Source organism: Coptis chinensis, chromosome 6 (genome assembly GCF_015680905.1).
Source record: "Coptis chinensis isolate HL-2020 chromosome 6, ASM1568090v1, whole genome shotgun sequence".
Taxonomy (NCBI): Eukaryota; Viridiplantae; Streptophyta; class Magnoliopsida; order Ranunculales; family Ranunculaceae; genus Coptis; species Coptis chinensis.
Window position 1 is genome coordinate 25,736,103 of NC_141461.1, and position 18,163 is coordinate 25,754,265.

At 39.6% G+C, this 18,163-nt stretch overlaps 1 protein-coding gene across 1 annotated transcript; it reads left to right on the forward strand.

The window, feature by feature from the left end:
• Positions 1-15,100: 15,100 nt before the first annotated feature.
• LOC147492332 (uncharacterized) lies at positions 15,101-15,565 on the forward strand. Its single transcript, XM_086567475.1, has one exon. It carries the CDS (start codon positions 15,101-15,103, stop codon positions 15,563-15,565), a length of 465 nt encoding a protein of 154 aa, XP_086423601.1.
• The last annotated feature ends 2,598 nt before the right edge of the window (positions 15,566-18,163 follow it).

Here is an 18,163-nt window from a genome sequence, read left to right on the forward strand (position 1 = left end):
TTTTGTTTACACAGGGTTTTCTCTTTTTCTTTCTTTCTCATTCTATTCTCAGACTTATTCTAAAATGGGTAGGTTGATTGATTTTTTTTTTTTTTTTATATATATTTTTTATTTTTTTTTTTTTTACATGGTAAAGGAATTGTGGTTTATGGAAGGGCTAATGAAAGGCTCGATTAGGCTTACTAGCGGAAAATAATTCATAGGTTTGAATTTACGGGCTATATCGATCCAAAGAGGGCCTAAATTCTCGCTAGGATATGGTTTAGTGATCAAGCAAGTGGGCGTGTGATTTCTCTATCCGGATTTTACTTCTCCTTGTGTCATTTCTCAAATGTTTCACTCATATAAGACTTTAGGCTATATTCTCACAGGGGTTTGTAGAATAAGTACTCTAGCCTAGATTTGAAAACTTCTTCGCTAACAATCATAGATACTCATGTAGTATATTTATAGATAGATGCAAAAAGAGTATTACCTACATATTAACCTAAGTTTCTAACAATTATTCTAATGCAAAAGCTATATGAGACTTCTAGATTATTAAGAGCATAGAGAAAGAAAACAATACCAATATTCCTAAGTGTGTAGCATAACTTATTTATTTATATTTTTTGAATTTTTGAAATTTTTACTATAAAACAAGTGCATATTATACATATCTATATCCTAACAGATGCTTTAATTACACGTGTTTCTATGCCCACCCCCAAACAAGAAACATGCTTTGTCCTCAAAGTATTTAAATAGAGAGGGGTAGGAAAAATACCATGGAAACGCGTGAAATTCGGAACATCCGCAAAACAAGGTTATAACATACTAATATAGAAAAAAAAGCGGACGCCTTGACTATAAGAGTTCCATCCATTATGGGGTTAACAAGAAATAAATTGCTTGGGACATAAGCAGACACTAACTGAAACTAAAAACATACCTCCACTTCAGCCGTTTAACTGCGATCCTCCTTTTTTATAAAGAAGTGAGGTTCCTTCGCATCCTGCCATGCCATTATAATTTGCCAAGCTTGCCGCCATTTATCATCTACGGATGCTAACCTGTTAAGCGCCACTTGGTCGGATGGGGTGTAAGGTGCAACCTGATGAGGTTGTATCCTCCACCCTTGCCAAGTCATTGCACGGAAAGATCGGATAATACAATTGGTGGGTCTCACAATTTCGACCCCAACCCAATCCACGAAACGGGCACAAAAAACAGGGAAGAAACATAGCATAATACGGCAAACTAATATAGACATAAGAAGATACTTATGCCTCATGCTATGGGCTCGTGCTAAACTAGACATTAAGGTCTTAGGAAGGTCATATAGCAGGCATTCCTCAGCTAAAGCAAGGAAAACATCGCAAGTGGCATCATTCACAGAAGAAAAATGTGACCCCCCTAATATGTTTAGCATGATAAAGAATATTACCGTATCACATTAAAGGGACAAGCTACCAAGGGCTACATTATATGTCCCTTGGTCCTCTACACGGAAAATGTCGGACCCATAAGCCTCATGCAAAAGTCATAAGTGTAGACATGCATATTATCTACCCAATAGCATCATGGGTCTTGTATTTCAAATGGGCATGGCAAGTCCAAGAACAAATGCTTGCAAGAACCATAAGCGATCCGACCTACGTGTGTGATCACCTCATGAAACCAAGCACCATAAGTAGTGCTTTGAAACAAATCTTGAAAAGATTGTTCGGTATCAATGTAGGAGATGTCATCTCAAAATTACGCCTGGAATAGGCGTGAATGATCCGAAAACTACCCGTAGAAAACCGGAATTTTTTCGGTCCACGGAAGTCGGCGCGAAATCGCCTGCGTGTATTTAGAATTCCGGTGTTTGAGCGCAAGTCGCCGCTTGGTATGAGGGGGGTCGGCGCTTCGATGTATGAGGCGGTCGGCTTCGATATGGCGGCGGTCATTTCTGGTCCATGGTGAGGCGGTCGGCATGGGTCGCCGAGATGATGGCGGTCGACGACAAAATTCTTCAAAAAAAAAAAAAGGCGGTAGCGCTCGACAAAGCGCAAGCCTTCGTATTAATGAAACCGAGTTTAGAGCAAAAAAAAGAAGGTAAAACTTGGAGTGGAAAAACGTTTTTTCTTTTTTTTTTTTTTTTACAAGGGAGCGAGGTGGGGTAAGAATAGGAAGTTTAGTGATCAAGCATGGAAAAACCAAACACCCCTTCCCAAACAAATTTTTGAAAACAAGGTTTGTAAAAATTTGTTTTAAAACGATATCTTTTAAAGTCGATTCCCTAGACTTAAAGTGATATATATGTATTTACATGCAGTTTCCCATATATCAATAATCTAAAAGTTGTGGGTCTTTCCACAAATAATTAACATGGAATGCACCATCAAACGTAATTAAGCACCAAGATTTCCTATGATGTAGCTTAGTGGAATGAGAGTAAAGCCTTATAGATCTAAAACCTAATCGAGCATACAGTTTCTTCTTTGTCCTCCCACGAAGGGAATGCCAAGTAAATGAACATGAGAAAATTGATGGTTGGGAAGATAATGTAGGATGTGGATAATTTTGAGAAGGGAAAAATGGAAAAAATGAAAAAGTGTCCGTTAGTGGCTTGTCCTTGGGTGTTACTTCTTCACTAGTTGGTTTTAGATAATTATGAAGCATAGGAGAAACACCAAGGTCAAGTACAAACTCAATGGTTCTTTGAAAAGGTAGAGGGCGAGGAACATTAAATGATGGAAGGTGAATGAGTGACATGAGGATGTGAGGTGGGTGAATGGTGTTCAACTAGTGTTCTTAGGTCTATATCATCGAGAGACCTTGAGATATGCAAGACATTCCTCAATAGGTGGGTAAGAAGAATCACCGATATAGGGCTAAAAATTCTTCTTCCGTCATGGCGTCAAAGAGATGAATGGATGTCAATAGGAGAGAACTCAAAGAGTCGAAGGAAATCTTCCTCGATGTTATCTACGCCTAGGAGTAGAAATTGTGATCCTTGTCTTCTTCCATAAGAGGGGTATCTACTAGTGTGGGGACTAAAGTGTCGGCCGCACTAATGTGAGGTACAAAACTCTCAATGGACTTCACTTCTCCTTCATATAGGCAAACCTAGTTGTCCCTGTTTTTGTCTAAACATGTTAACTTCTACGAAAGATTTCCAAAAGAAAGAGTCATTGAGCCATCCCGACAATTGATTTGGGCATTGGCGGTTGCCAAGAAAGGGCATCTAAGATGATGGGAATGGAATCATGAGCAACTTCTCGTGGTCGAGAATAACAAAGTCGGCGGGATAGTAAAAATCCTGAACTTTAACAAGAATATTTTCAACTACACCCTTGGGATACTTAATAGAACGATCGGCTAACTACAAAGTCATTTTGGTTGGTTGAAGTATTGTTAGACCCAGTTGTTTATATAAATAAAAAGGGAGTAAGTTAACACTCGCCCCGTGTCTAATAAAGCAGTTGTTATGAAGGTATCACCTAAGGTGCATTGTACGATAGGGGGATCTAATTGTGGTCGTTGTACTTAACAATTCCGTTATGTTCGGATAAAGAGGGATATTGTTCAGGGCTAAGAATGCTTCGTGGGGTATGTTGGTTTTCCTCTTCTTGGTGCACAACTCTTTTTAGAAACTTAAGCGTGTCCAGTAGACTTTTTATAGCTTCTAGAAAAGGTAGGTTTATAGTCAAATTTTTAAACACTTCCCTAATCTCATCAAAATTCTCGCCCTTTTTAAACCTGAACTAGTCTTTGGGGATATGGTGCTTTATCACTATTTTTAGCGAAGGGGATAAAAGTATTATTAGGCTTTGCTTTATCTCTATCCGTTTTCCATCTAGGTATCCATATTGGAACCTCTACAGTGTAGGGTCTTCACTTTCTATTATTGGATCTTGTAATGTTTTCCCTTTTGGTTGTGGTTTAACCGGTAATTTCTACAAATTGTAGGGTCTTCGTTTCTATTATAGTATGCGGTATGGTATCATTTTTAGTTTGTAGGTAATCTTTAGGCATAGTCACTTGGTTATCAACTACTCAGCCCTAAACGAAGGGTAGTGACTGCCTGGTCCCCTTGTTTTATATTACCATTACCGTGAAATACTTTTATTATTTCAAAGGCGGTGTTTGTTGACTTAGGATTAGGCATCGCTTGACTTGGAAACACGCCGGTTTGGTTATTATTTTGGTTAGAAGACATGTCAATAACCTTTTGGCACAAAAGACTCGCATCATTTGCATCGTTTGTTTCATCATATTAGAGTTTTGATCATCTTTGATCTTTCATCAAGTTGGAGTTTTGTTGCATAATTTGATTTTGTTTCTCCAACAAGGTCACTATTACTTTGTCTGTAGATGGTTATATTGGAATTAAAGCTTGTTGGCGTTCATGTCTTGATGTTGATAGTTCTGGGTTATGGGTACTAAACCTCTATTCCGGTCACCTAAGTTCCCTTGTCCTTGATGTTGAGTTAACCGGGTTGAAGTGTGATGGTTGTGGTGGTGTTTGTGTATAGACAAGAGGACAATAGAAGTCGGAATGCTCAAGACTACAAATGCATATTACAACGAAAGTAGAGTTAATGTTCATGACCGGAGTGGGTTGTTGTTGAACAGAGATGGCATCTACCTTTTAGTGAGGGCATCGATAAGAGTTTTAAGCTTCGAATCATGTTTAACCTCAAGAGAAGAAGGAGAGGAGCGGGGAGGAATCGTTACCTCCCCAATTGTTGTTCCTCTTAGATTGATCTTCTAAGAATGTATAAGCCTCCCGCTCCTTTACTAAGAAAACTACCCCCGCACATGATATCTAGAACCTCCTTATGATAATGTGAAAGCCCCTTGAAGAAAGAACGAACAAAGCGTGTCTTTTCGCAAAGATTATGATGCGGGCATTCAATGAGAAGATCGATTGAAATGATTCCGTGCCTCCGAAAAGGATTCATGAGGATTACGGGTGAAGAAATGAATCTTGTGAAGCATTTCATCCGCCTTTAGTGGTGGGTAAAATTGTTCCATGAACAATTGAACAAGTTGAGCCCATGAGTCCACAGAGTTTGGCGTTTGGGCAGTTAACCAAGACGCCTTTGTCGGCTAGGGTGAAAGGAAACACCCTAAGTTTAACTTGATCCGACTTACGCTAGGATGATGGAATGTAGTGAGAACTTGGTCTATCCTACTCATGTCTTTGGTAAGGCTTCTCGTGGTCTAAACCATGAAAAACCGGTAACAAGTTAAATATATTAGGGGGATTCAAAAATCCCCACTAGGTCTGCAAGAACGATGCACCGACTTAGGGCCATCGTTTAGGGCTTTATAAAAATCGAGAGAGGAGTCTCTTGTTCTTTAGCCATTGATGCAAGTGTAGTGTGTGAAATTCTAGATAGGCGTGTTGTATTTATTTCTATGAAAAACAAGCCTGATTATACTAGAATTAAAACTCCTCCACTAAGAGGCGAGGAGTGGAAGAAGGAGTACCGAATGCCTCCTTGCTAATGCCAGCTTGAATAAGCGTCTTGTATCGCGATTTCGGTGTATTTTAACAAGTTAGAAACACTAAATAACTTTAAGGAATAAAAATTTGCATTTTTCTGTGAAAATTGGGCTGTTCACACTGAATTTTCCCTTGAGGGCGCGAGTGGGCGCGAGTTGGGCGCGAGTGCCCTCTGCTTTGTCGAATGTCCGTGTTTTTGGCGCCTTCGCGCTCGGTTTGGGCAGGTCGCGCCCTGGGTTTTCAAGTTTTAGGCTTTTTATCGTACTCCAAAAAATCTGAAATTTTTACAGTAATTTTCTAAGACGTCTATCAAGTAGCTTGTAAAATTTCAGATCGATCGGAGCTCTGAAAGTCCCTCTACAGGCCTTCAAAGTTTGCGTAACGGTTTTCGGACACAATACAAACAACCGAATGGTTAACCCATCAAAACAAATCCACAAATTTCCAAATTTTTACTGGAGACTCCTGAGAGATTCTAGTTGTTCCTGTAAAAAGTTTAGAGCAATTGGAGTTTTACAACCTCTCCTTATTGGATGGTGTTCCAGATATTAAGTGTTTGCAATACTGCAGAAACACACTGGAAACACTCTACTATTTAGGAGGTCAAAACAAATCAAAAACTCATCAAATTTTTACTACAAACTCCTGGATTAGGATAGATACTCCTGTAAAAATTATAGAATTTTTAGAACTCCTTAAGTAACCTTACTTGTCTGTCTTTCAAGAACATACGGTGTGAAAACTGAAATGCAAGATCTTGAAAGATCGTATTTGTTTTACAAGGTAAACCAACTCTGAAAAATCTGAAAATATTCTAGTAAATCAACACATTAAATATTATGTATGAATATTTTCAGAATTTTCAAAAATTTAAAAATACCTTCACCGCAGTGTTTTTCTCTGTGAATCCATGAGCCACTATGCCCTAAACAATGGAACAGTTCAAAATTCAAGAAATAAGAATGAAAAATTAAAAGGGTGGGTGGGTAGAGAATGGGGGATTGCCCCTTGGATTCAAGCAATTGAATTCTTGTCTTGAACGAGATTAAGATGGCAGCGGCGCCATTTGATAACCGTAAAAATAATAGAATCCTAAATATTAATGTTACAAGAACACTAATACGTAATCCTACCGTTCTTACGTTTAAATCAATTCTTCTTACTCTCAAAACATATTCATGCAATAAAATGAGTAAGGAATTCGTTCCACTCTTAATTCTCAAGACTTAAATAGAATTCAATTATTCAAACACAAGGAACAGTGAGAGTGATGTGTTTGGTGTTTAAACTAAAACTAATTATAAATTTAAGACAACTAAATCTAAAGATTCTAACTTTATGAAATTTAACAAACAATAATTAAAATCTAACATCAATAACTACGAAATGACTAACAACCAAGAAATAAAATTAGATCTAAGTAATAGATAAATGACAAAATCGAATTTGATCAATAATAAACTACTTGATTTATCTAATGAAGCAATAACAATATTTTAATACTTTAAATTAAAACAAGGGAAATGAAAACTAATAAAAATGGAGATTCAAAACTAGATCTAGATCTAAAAACTAATCTAGATCTATCTTTTTCTAACCCTAAACTCCATTAACATTAGCTTCCTAACCTAACTGCCATTAACAAAGAATGAAGCTTTTGTTTTTATACATCCAGATCCAAAAATCGTGCATGGGCTTGGAGCCATGTTTTGGGCCGAGAATCGGGCCCAAAACCCAATCTTCGGTCCAAAAGGCCTCTTCAGCTGCAGTTCGCTTCAACAGACTTTTCGTTCACTTCTTCTCCTCTGATTGGGTCAAGGCTTGGACCATTGGAAAGCTCTTTCCGAGCCGGTCGTTTTGACATAAGGTAGGCCTAATTCTGAAGTCTGAGTCTAAAGATATGGTCTTCGGAAGTTCTGCTGACTGTTGCTCCTTTATCTCGCTAAAGTGGCACATTTCTGCACATAATGGACTTTGAAGCCTGAAATGCATAAAAACATGTAATCAGTATTAACTCTTACTTATTATTCACATAATTGGTCTAACAGTATGATTATTAAGGGGTTAAAACTACAGTTTTGGGCTCTTATCACTTATGCATAGGTAAAACTATTCATTTTTTTCTTTTATCAGGGGTACATAACGCAGTTTGTGGCACACGAACAGGCGAACACAATACAGCCTGAGGAGATTGGCACGTCTGTTCAGGATCCCCCAGGTACTGGACCGCTCAATGGCCGACTCTAGGTAAATATGATTTCCGGAAAAGCAAGTAAACGGAATGGACAGATCCAAAGTGGTAAAAGATGAAGTTAAAAAACTAAAGGCAGCTAATTTTGTTAGGAAAATCAATGTTCCCACCTGGATTTCTAATATTGTCCCAGTAATAAAGAAGAATGGGTCATGGAAAATCTGTATTGACTTCACGAATCCGAACCATGCATGTTCGAAAGACAGCTACCCACTGCCACAAATTGACAAGTTGGTGGATGCGACAGCTGGACATGAACTGTTATCCTTCACAGATGGGTCATCAGGCTACAACCATATCCCCTTTAATGAGGAGGACCACAAGCATGCCAGTTTCACAACCGAGGATGGCCTGTACTGCTATCAGGTCATGCCATTCGGATTGAAAAATGCAGGAGCCACATACCAGTGTTTGGTAAACAAGATGTTCGAAAGATTAATAGGCGATATTGTGGAGGTGTATGTGGATGATCTCCTGATCAAGAGTCTGAAACGTGGAGATCATCTCTCTCACTTGAAACATGCATTTGACGTTCTTCGAGAATATCGCATGAAGCTCAACCCTGCGAAATGTGCTTTCGTTATATCATCAAGAAAGTTTTTAGGGTACCTAGTTACTAAGAGAGGGATTGAGGCGAACCCAGATCAAATCCGAGCACTCATAAAAATGCCCTCACCTAAAAACATGAAATAAGTTCAAAAAGTTACAAGCAGGTTAGCAGCTCTGAACAGGTTCATCTCCAAGAGTTCAAATAAGTGCAAACCACTCTTTCAGTTATTGCGAAAGAACACCTCCTTCGCATGGACGGAAGAGTGCCAAAAGGCGTTCGATCAACTCAAAACATACCTGGGAGACCGCCAATCTTTTCAAAGCCTGTAGAGGGAGAAGCCCTGGGTCTTTATCTCTGTTCATCTGACTACGACATCAGTTCTGTACTGATACGCATGGATGAAAAGAAGGTTGAAAAACTTGTTTATTTCTTGAGTCGGACGCTCCTACCAGCAGAAACAAGGTACCCTAAATTCGAAAGAGTCGCTTTAGCACTTGTTTTGCCTTGAGAGAAATTACGACCGTACTTCCAAATTCCATACCATCGAGTGATCCGCAGTACCAATTGTAATCAGTTCTGGAATGATCGAATAGGTCAGGAAGGCTAGCTAAATGGTCTGTGCAACTGTCAGAATATGATATTATTTACGACCCCAGAATCTCAGAGAAGGGTCAGGCACTAGCAGAATTCTTGGGAGATTTCCCAATGACCGATACAGGGTACGATTCAACCACCCCCAATTTCGATGATGGCATCCTGCCTGAATCTATAAACTCCCGTCCAGACCCATGGGAGTCGAGCTCTGGATGGCGGTTGTTTGTGGATAGATCTTCAAATGACAGAGGTGCAGGAGTTGGAGCTGTGTTAGTTACTCTTGATAATATGCGGCTGGAGAAATCCATCCGATTAGGTTGGAACGCTTCTAACAATGAGGCAGAGTATGAGGCGACACTTGTTGGCCTCACAATGGCCCTCGACATGGGCTTAACACAACTCACAGTTTTTAGTGACTCACAGCTGGTTGTGTTTCAAGTTTATGGAAGGTATGAGGCAAGGGACGAACGAATGGCCAAATACCTGGAGCTGAAAGTTTGAGAACATTCAATTCTATCAGCTGCCTCAATCCAAAAATCAACACGCAGATGCTTTGACATATGTTGCCTCAATGCTGGGCAACAGTGAGTCATGTTCCATCCCTATAGATTTCCAAGAGAAATCTAGCATTCAGAACCCAGTTACAACAGTTTGTGTTGTTCCAGCCATTACTCCAAGTTGGATGGATCAATATAAGTCCTACCTCAAAGACGGAACACTCCCTGAGGATAAGAATGTAGCAAGGCATCTGCTTGCAAAGATATAAAGATTCACCCTCGTTAGAGACGATCTGTACAAGAAGTCCTTTCTGGGACCTCATCTCAGACGTCTCTCCCTACACCTCGTTGAACAGGTTATGCGAGAAGTTCATGAAGGAATTTGTGGTAACCATGTTAGGGGCAGAACACTAGCTCTCAAGATCCTGAGGCAAGGGTACTTTTGGCCTTATATACAAAAAGATGCACATGTTTTTGCCCGCAAATGTGAAAAATGTCAACGATATGCTCCGGTAATCCATGCCCCAACCATAGAACTGCACCTTTTCTGGCCCCTACAAATGTGGCCCAATAAAAGCCCAATTCAATACAAACTCACACTCAAAGCCCATGCTCAGAGCTTATCTACAAAAAAGCCCATGCTCAGAGCTTATCTACCAAAAAATCCACGCTCAAAGCCCATACTCAGAGCTTATCTACCAAAAAGCCCACGCTCAGAGCCCATGCTCAGAGCTTATCTACCAAAAAGCCCATGCTCAGAGCTTATCTACAAAAAAGCCCACGCTAAGAGCCCATGCTCAGAGCTTATCTACAATAAAGCCCACACTCAGAGCACATGTTCAAAGCCTATGCTCAAACCCTACATACCTACACGGAAAATTAATATCAATTGCGCACATGTTTTGCGAGTCAAACAACTTCCACAACTTCGTCCACATTCAAGATTCACTTCCATCAACTTCATATCGTGGGACACTTCTTCCGCCAGTTCTCCAACTTTATCCCACGATTAGACAGTTCTCCTGCCAGTTCTCCAACTTCATCCCACGATTAGACAGTTCTCCCGCCAGTTCTCCAACTTCATCCCATGATTGGACAGTTCTCCCGCTAGTTCACCAACTTCATCCCACGATTGGACAGTTATCCCGCCAGTTCTCCAACTTCATCCCACGATTTGACAGTTCTCTCGCCAGTTCTCCAACTTCATCCCACGATTGGAATATTAGAGAACGAGGAAGTAACTATCACCAATCCTACCTATAAAATCCAACCTTCGTCATTTTTCCAGAACTACGCCATTGAGACTTGATCCCAAGCAATACATTTGGGTATGTAGACAACTTCACACTGAAGTCCAGTCTCATATTTCCCCAACAACCATCTCCTTCAACATCTCTAAAAACATTGCTTCCGACCCTCAACAGGTGTGTTTTGGCAAATCTTGCTGAAACATATTTGGCACCGTCTGTGCTCCTACCCTCAACCACAAACAAAAGTTACGTCAATGGCTTCTCGAAAAACAAACAACGGTGAAAGTTTCCCTTTTATCGCACAAGTTCAGCACTCCCCCTCTGCTGGGAATTCACTTTCCATGTCTGATGGTCATCGGCCATCTGCGACTGAGAGAGTGGGTATTCATGTATCCGATCCATCAACTCAGGTCGACCGTCGTCTCCTACAATTGGAGAGCAAGAATAACATTCTGAAGAAACAGTTGTGTCAACTTCTCGAAGATGATTCAGGGTCCACGGCAAAAAGTGTTTGGGATCGTTTGAACACTGAAGCATCTCTGTCAAAGACTCCAAGTACAAACTCCCACACCAAGAGAAACCGCGGCGAAGTAAACTACGAAAGGTTTCAAGAAACGTAATGTGCAACGCCGAAAAGCAACATTTTCCGTGTAATAATCGTAGTTTAATCCACAAACTCCTCTACTAACCTTGATGTCGACCACCCTGTGGGGGATCACCAACTCACAAAAGATCTCATGACGAAAATCGGTTTAGCCGATTCGAACCGTACTAAGGGAGATCGGCAAAATATCCATATAGGTCGGCAAGGTAGACTACCCAACCAACGAAAAACCAATGAAGTTCCTACCCCAAGCTCTAGGAGGGGTAGGCAAGCCACTGCAAGTCCTCATTGCAACAGCAATATACGCTGATCTCGACAGCAGCACTATTCACCAAGCAGTTCTAGTTCACAACCTAGTCACTCAAGTTGTAGTCCCAATCCAAGAGCTCATTGTCGGCAAAAGTATGTTGACAATGGTAGCCATGGAGATGGAGACTCACTTGCAACAGGTCAAGAAAATGGTTGTGACAGTCAGCACTCCATCTGTATTCTCCCGATGTTCACCATATGAGACGGAGGAACCGATCTCCACTACTGGCTCGGTCACCTTCACCTGTATGTATAGGTTAACGAGAACTCATACGACCTCCTCCGAAGAAATCTTTGCCAAAACTTCCACAGTTTGGTCGTGACCATCGTCGAGAGAATGTTCCATTTTCTGAACGATGTCTCCATGAGATGATACTGAAGGCTGCTAATGATAAGGAGTCACGAGAAAACAAAATACAAAATCTCGCTATAGAGAGTGGTATCGATTCTCTCTTCTCTCTCCGAATCCAAACAACCGTTCATCACAAGGACTTCAAGCAGCTAGAATTCGAAAAGTATGATGAGATTGATGGAGATCCTTTGATGCATCTTGTTAATTACATAAACAAGATGATCTTATGGACTTTCGACGATGCTCTTCTTTGCAAGTTATTCCCGTCCACACTCATTGGAATTGAGTCGATGAGATAGTTTAACATGCTTCCAGAAAGATCCATCCACAATTTTACTGATCTTGCTTACAAGTTTGCTGAGCATTTTTGTCACAACTAGAAAGAATCGAAAAATATTAATTCTATATTCAATATTAAACAACAAATGAACGAAAAGCTCAGTAAGTTTGTTACGAGATTTTGGAAAGCGGCTCTTGAAATTCCAGATGCATCTGATATTCTTATCATTTATGCTTTCAAGGAAGGCATTAATTATGATAGGGACGACGTTTACAACACTATAGTAAAAGACGTCCCAACAACTCGTTATGAACTTTTTGCTCGAACTCAACAATTTATTCAAGTTGAATATGATGCATCAGCACGAGTTCACAGAGATAATGATCAAATAAGTAAGCTGTAGGAACAAAGTCAAAAACCGAAGTTTCAACAAACAACCGATCAAAAGTCCAAGAGTGATGGTAGGCTATAACAATGGAACGACAAAGAACAAAAGAAACTTCCCGAGTTAAAGCTTACCACCCTCAACGAGAAGTATGTTGTTATCTATAAGAAGATTAAGGGAAAGAATATCTTATCTCCACCTTTTCCTCTCTCCGAAGATACCAAGGCTACACGTGACAAATCACTGTGGTGCAAATTCCACGATGATTTTGGTCATGAAACTGAATAATGCCGATCTCTAAGGGGTAGAATCCAAGGTTTGATCGAAAAGGGTATGCTCCAGGATTACGTGCTGGGTAAAACAAAACAAGCTTTAGTCGTAACCGCACACAATGTAATCAAAATCGGCCATGCCAGAGTTGATTCAATGTCTAACACCCAGCGCAAGAATTTCAATCACTCTAAAATCACTGATCTCAGCCACCACTATGTTTATAGTGGATACGATTTTCTCCATGGTATGGGTACTGAGACTTATGAGGAAGGACCTCTCAGTTGGACTGACAATGATCTGATAGGAGTGCACCATCCTCATTATGATGCTGTTGTAATACAAGCTTTTGTTGGAATTCATCATGTGCAGAAAATCATGATCAATACAGGTAGTTCGGCAAGTGTGATCTACAAGTGTTGTTACAAAGGACTCAATCTCCCCGAGAAAATGATAGTTCCCGATCCAAATCCTATTATTGGCTTCGATGGGACAGCAGCAAAATTAATTGGTAGATGCTCTATTCCGGTGACATTAATGAACAAGGAAGTTACAATTGATTTTCTTCTCATGGATTATAACTCTTCCTACAATGTCATTCTGGGAAGAGATTGAATCCACTCAATGGGAGATGTCGTTTCTACTTTCCATCAGGCTATCAAGTTCTGGTGTGATGGTATGGTATGCAAAGTTTGAAGTAATCAGATAGCAGCTTTGAAATGCCATGAGTCTGTACTCGATGATTATAAAGATTCGGAAGTCAAGGGCAACACCATCCTAAATGTTGATGGGGTAAAATAGCAATTACAGAATTCCATTGACCTGGTAAACACTATGGAGCAGCGTTTAGGTGGCCCCCCGACCATCGACAGGCTCCTCGAAGTACAGATCGAGAACAAGGAAGAAGAAACCACTTTTATTTCTGCGGAAATTTCCAAGAAGGAACAGGATGAACTCATTGAGCTTTTGAAGAAAAATTGCACAATGTTTGCGTGGACGGTTGAACAAATGCCTGGAATTGATCCTTCATTTCCATGTCACAGGCTAGATATCGACAAAACACAAAAGCCAGTGCGTCAGAAGCCTCGTCGAATGGCTCCCGATCGAAAGCTCAAAGTGAAAGAAGAGATCGACAAACTTCTAAGTGTTAATATTATTAGGCATGTACTATATCCGAAATGGATATCCAATGTAGTAGCAGTCCCTAAGAAAAATAGGAAATTTAGAATCTATGTTGATTTTACTGATGTCAATAAAAAATGTCTTATTCACCCGTATCCCTTGCCTCGTATTTCTGAAATGGTTGATGCCATTTCAAGGTTTAAACAAATTTCTTTTATGGATGCTTCAATGGGATTTTATCAAATTGCATTAGCCAAAGATGAACAAGAACTTACAACTTTCATAACAGACCAAGGCTTATTTTGTATAAGGTAATGTCTTTCGGTCTAAAAAATACACAGGCAACATATCAAAAATTCATAAATACATCATTTTCAGACTTCTTAGGCAAGTTTATGGAAGCTTATATTGACGATATGGTCATCAAGTCGCATGAAGAGTCTTCACACCTTCATCACTTGCAAAAAAAAATTGATCGCCTGGTGCATATTCGAATACGTCTAAATCCATCAAAATGCGCATTTAGTTTAGCATTGGGTAAATTTCTTGGATATCTTATGACCAAACGAGGCATTGAAGCTAATCCTGATCAAATATGTGCAATTACCGAAGTGCCCTCGCCAAAAACCAAGAAGCAAATCCAACAACTTACGGGTAGGATAGCCGCTTTGGGTAGATTTATCTCAAAATATTCAGATCGGCTCCACCCCTTTTTTCAAGCCATTAAGGGATCCCCACAATGGACAGATGAGTGTGACGTAGCTTTTTAGAAAATGAAAGAATACCTAGTAATACCGCCAATTCTTGCTAGTCCGACCACCGACAAACAATTGGCATCTATTTGGCAAAGATCGAAATAGGCGAGTGCCGCCTCATTCATTGATGATGAAAATGAACAACCAATTTTCTTCATAAGTAAGACCCTTACAGCTCCAGAAGCAAGGTATTCACAGATTGAGAAAATAGCTCTCTCACTTGTCTATAGTGCACGAAGATTGAAGCCTTATTTCCAAGGGCGTATTATCAATGTCTACACTGAATACAACTTGAGAAAAGTTCTTTGAAATGCTGATTCGAACCGATTAGCATAATGGGAAACATATTTGAGTACCTACGAAATTATCTACAAAGCCCGATCATCTGAGAAAGGCCACGCAATGGCATCACTTATGGCCGATTTTCCTGTCGATAACATACCGACCATGGAAGAGCAGTTTGAAGAACCTCCTCCTAATCCACAACAAGGATCGGCCGATCCATCCATAAGTGCCGAACCTTCTTTATGGATTCTACACATGGACGATTCCAAGAACAAATCAAGTTCAGGCCTTGGTTGTGTTTTGATCCGACCTGATGGCGAGAAAATTGAAAAATATGTTCGCCTCGTATTTTGCGCATCAAACAATGAAGCTGAATATGAAGCGGTTCTTTATGCAATGCAAACAACACTTAACCTGGGGGCGACAAAGATCGAGTTATTCACTTACTCAAAGCTTGTTGCGAATCAATTTGGCGGATCTTTTGTTGCTCGGAATGATAGGATGGCTGCATATGTCCAAAAAATGCATGAACTATCCATTCATTTCAAATCCATTGCAGTTCCACGGTTAACTCGCGAATGATAATCGTCAACGCCGATGCCTTAGCCTATCTCTCTGTCGCAGTTGATGTTAACAATGAAAGAAAAATCTATATTGATTTCTAACCTTTTCCAAGCATAACTGTTATAGAAGAACATGTTCAAAACTTATATATTGCTCATCTATGCTATTTCTAGATGACATCTCGGAATTTCGAGTTCGAGCAAGTAAATGTCGTAACAACAAGGAAAATAAAGAGAGAATAGCTAGCTCAATCGGCTGGCACAAGTTCAGAATCTCACTCAGAGGAAGCAGCTTAAGAAGATTTAGCCAACCATCAAGATTTGGCCAATCATCGTGTTGAGAGTGATTCTCCACTCACACAGGATGCTAACCAAAGCAATGTTGATATGGAAGATGAGTCCCATGAAGCAGATAATTCTCCAGAAGTACCACATTTGGATTTCCAATCTATCGACGGTGATTTTTCACCAGATGATTGGAGACCTACTTATTTAGAATTTCTACAACATGAAACTCTACTTGAGGATTCGTCACTTTCCTACAAAATTAAGAGAGATGCCTGGAAATTTGTCATAATTCCAAATTCTAAAGACAAACTCCTACTTTATAGGAAGGCAAACACTTTCAGTCCTCTTCTCAGATGTCTTTCCAAATATCAAGGTCATCTAGTTCTCAAAGAGATACACTCCGGACTTTGTGGAAACCATTCTGGAGGACGTAGTCTTGTAGATAAAGCCATGACTCAAGGATACTGGTGGCCTAGCATGCAAAGACACTCAGTGGAATTCGCCCAAAAATGCATACCATGTCAAAAACATGCAAATATGGGCAAACTTCCAGCAACAGAATTCCACCCAATTCTAGGCCCTTGGCCTTTTGCAAAATGGGACTTGGATATTGTGGGACCCCTACCAAAGGCTCCTGGAAGTGTACGATTCTTATTGGTTGTGACTAATTATTTTACTAAATGGGTAGAAGCTCAACTGCTTGTCAACATCTCAGCAACAGATGTACGGCATTTCTTATGGAAAGACATCGTTTGTCACTTTGGAATTCCATCTAACATCGTCTCTGACAACGGTAAACAATTTGATGTGGAAGAAATTCACAAATTTTGCGCCTCACTAAAAATTCAGCATAATTTCTCCGCACCATATTATCCACAAGCAAATGGACAAGCAGAAGCAACCAATAAGATGATTCTCTCGACTTTGAAGAAAAAGGTTCATGAAGCAAAAGGAAATTGGGTTAAAGAGTTGCCAGCAGTGCTTTGGGCTTATCACACCACTCCAAAGTATTCTACCAATCTTTTCCCTTTCAACCTAGCTTATGGCATGGATGATATCCTCCCGACAGAATTAATTGCACCAACTACAAGGACAGAAGCAGTACAAACTGGAAACAATGATGCTCTAACTTTGGTGGCAGACTCAATTGATAAAACTCGAGAAGAATCTTTACAATGTCTAATAAAATATCAGGCAGACATGAAACACAAATATGATAGAAAGCACTACACCATATGGACTAATTTCTAACGAATATGCATCCGTCACTAAAAATATTAGTAACGGTTATCTTGTGTTGACACAAAAGCGTGACAATCGACAGTAACGGATATTAGTCACGTTTATTTTTCGTTACTAAAATTAGTCACGGATAATATACGTTATTGAAATTAATTTCAGTGACATATAAAAACCGGTACAATTCATTTCCAACGTTTATTAATTTCACCCAACGTTTGTTTGCAACTGATAAAGTGTTGGTATTTTTCGTTTCTGACATTTACTAACCGTTACTAATTTTCCATTACTAACGGTTATTTATCCGTTACTAATTATTTACATTCCTAACGATTTTCTATCCGTTACTAATTATTTCTCATTTATTAAAAAAATGGTTTTTCTGGCCCTTTTATATGTGGGGCCACACCTTTTTTCAGTCTACAATGTATCAATTAAATTCTTCCATTCATCAATAACTTGATCTAACAATTAAATTCTTTCTATTCATCCACAACGAAAAGTAATGAAGAACAACATAGATGTTCTAAACACCCCGCCCCGCCAACCAAGTAAAATAGTAAAGTTTACACAGAGGGACATTTTGCGGCGAAGTTAGTTCCCTATTTGTTGATATTATTGCACCTGGATTTGAAAGTGGTGGCACACTTCAAAGGTATACTTCTCCATTACTATATCCAGCAACGACTTTACTTCCAAAGGGGCATGCCCAACATGAAGAAGTAACTTTATTTGTTTCATTCGATTATGACAGCATGTTTCCACCCATAAGAAGAATTCCCTTACTTTCTTCAAGTCCCCATAATACAATAAGACCATCTCAGAAAATTATAAGTACCCTACATAAAAACAAGAGTCACAAAACAATATACGAGATCATAGATTTAACCAAACTTTGGACGTTGACTACTAACTAACTAGTGCTTACGGGAGAAAACTTTATGCATCTCAAATAAAGAAGTCTATCTTCTAACTGTTTATGTAAATCCCAGAGATTACCTCTGACTCTCAGCCATTGGTTGTGGCATTATGGACAAGACTGCATTGTCACCAGCGACTTCAGTTGCATTCCTAGAGAAACACATAGAAT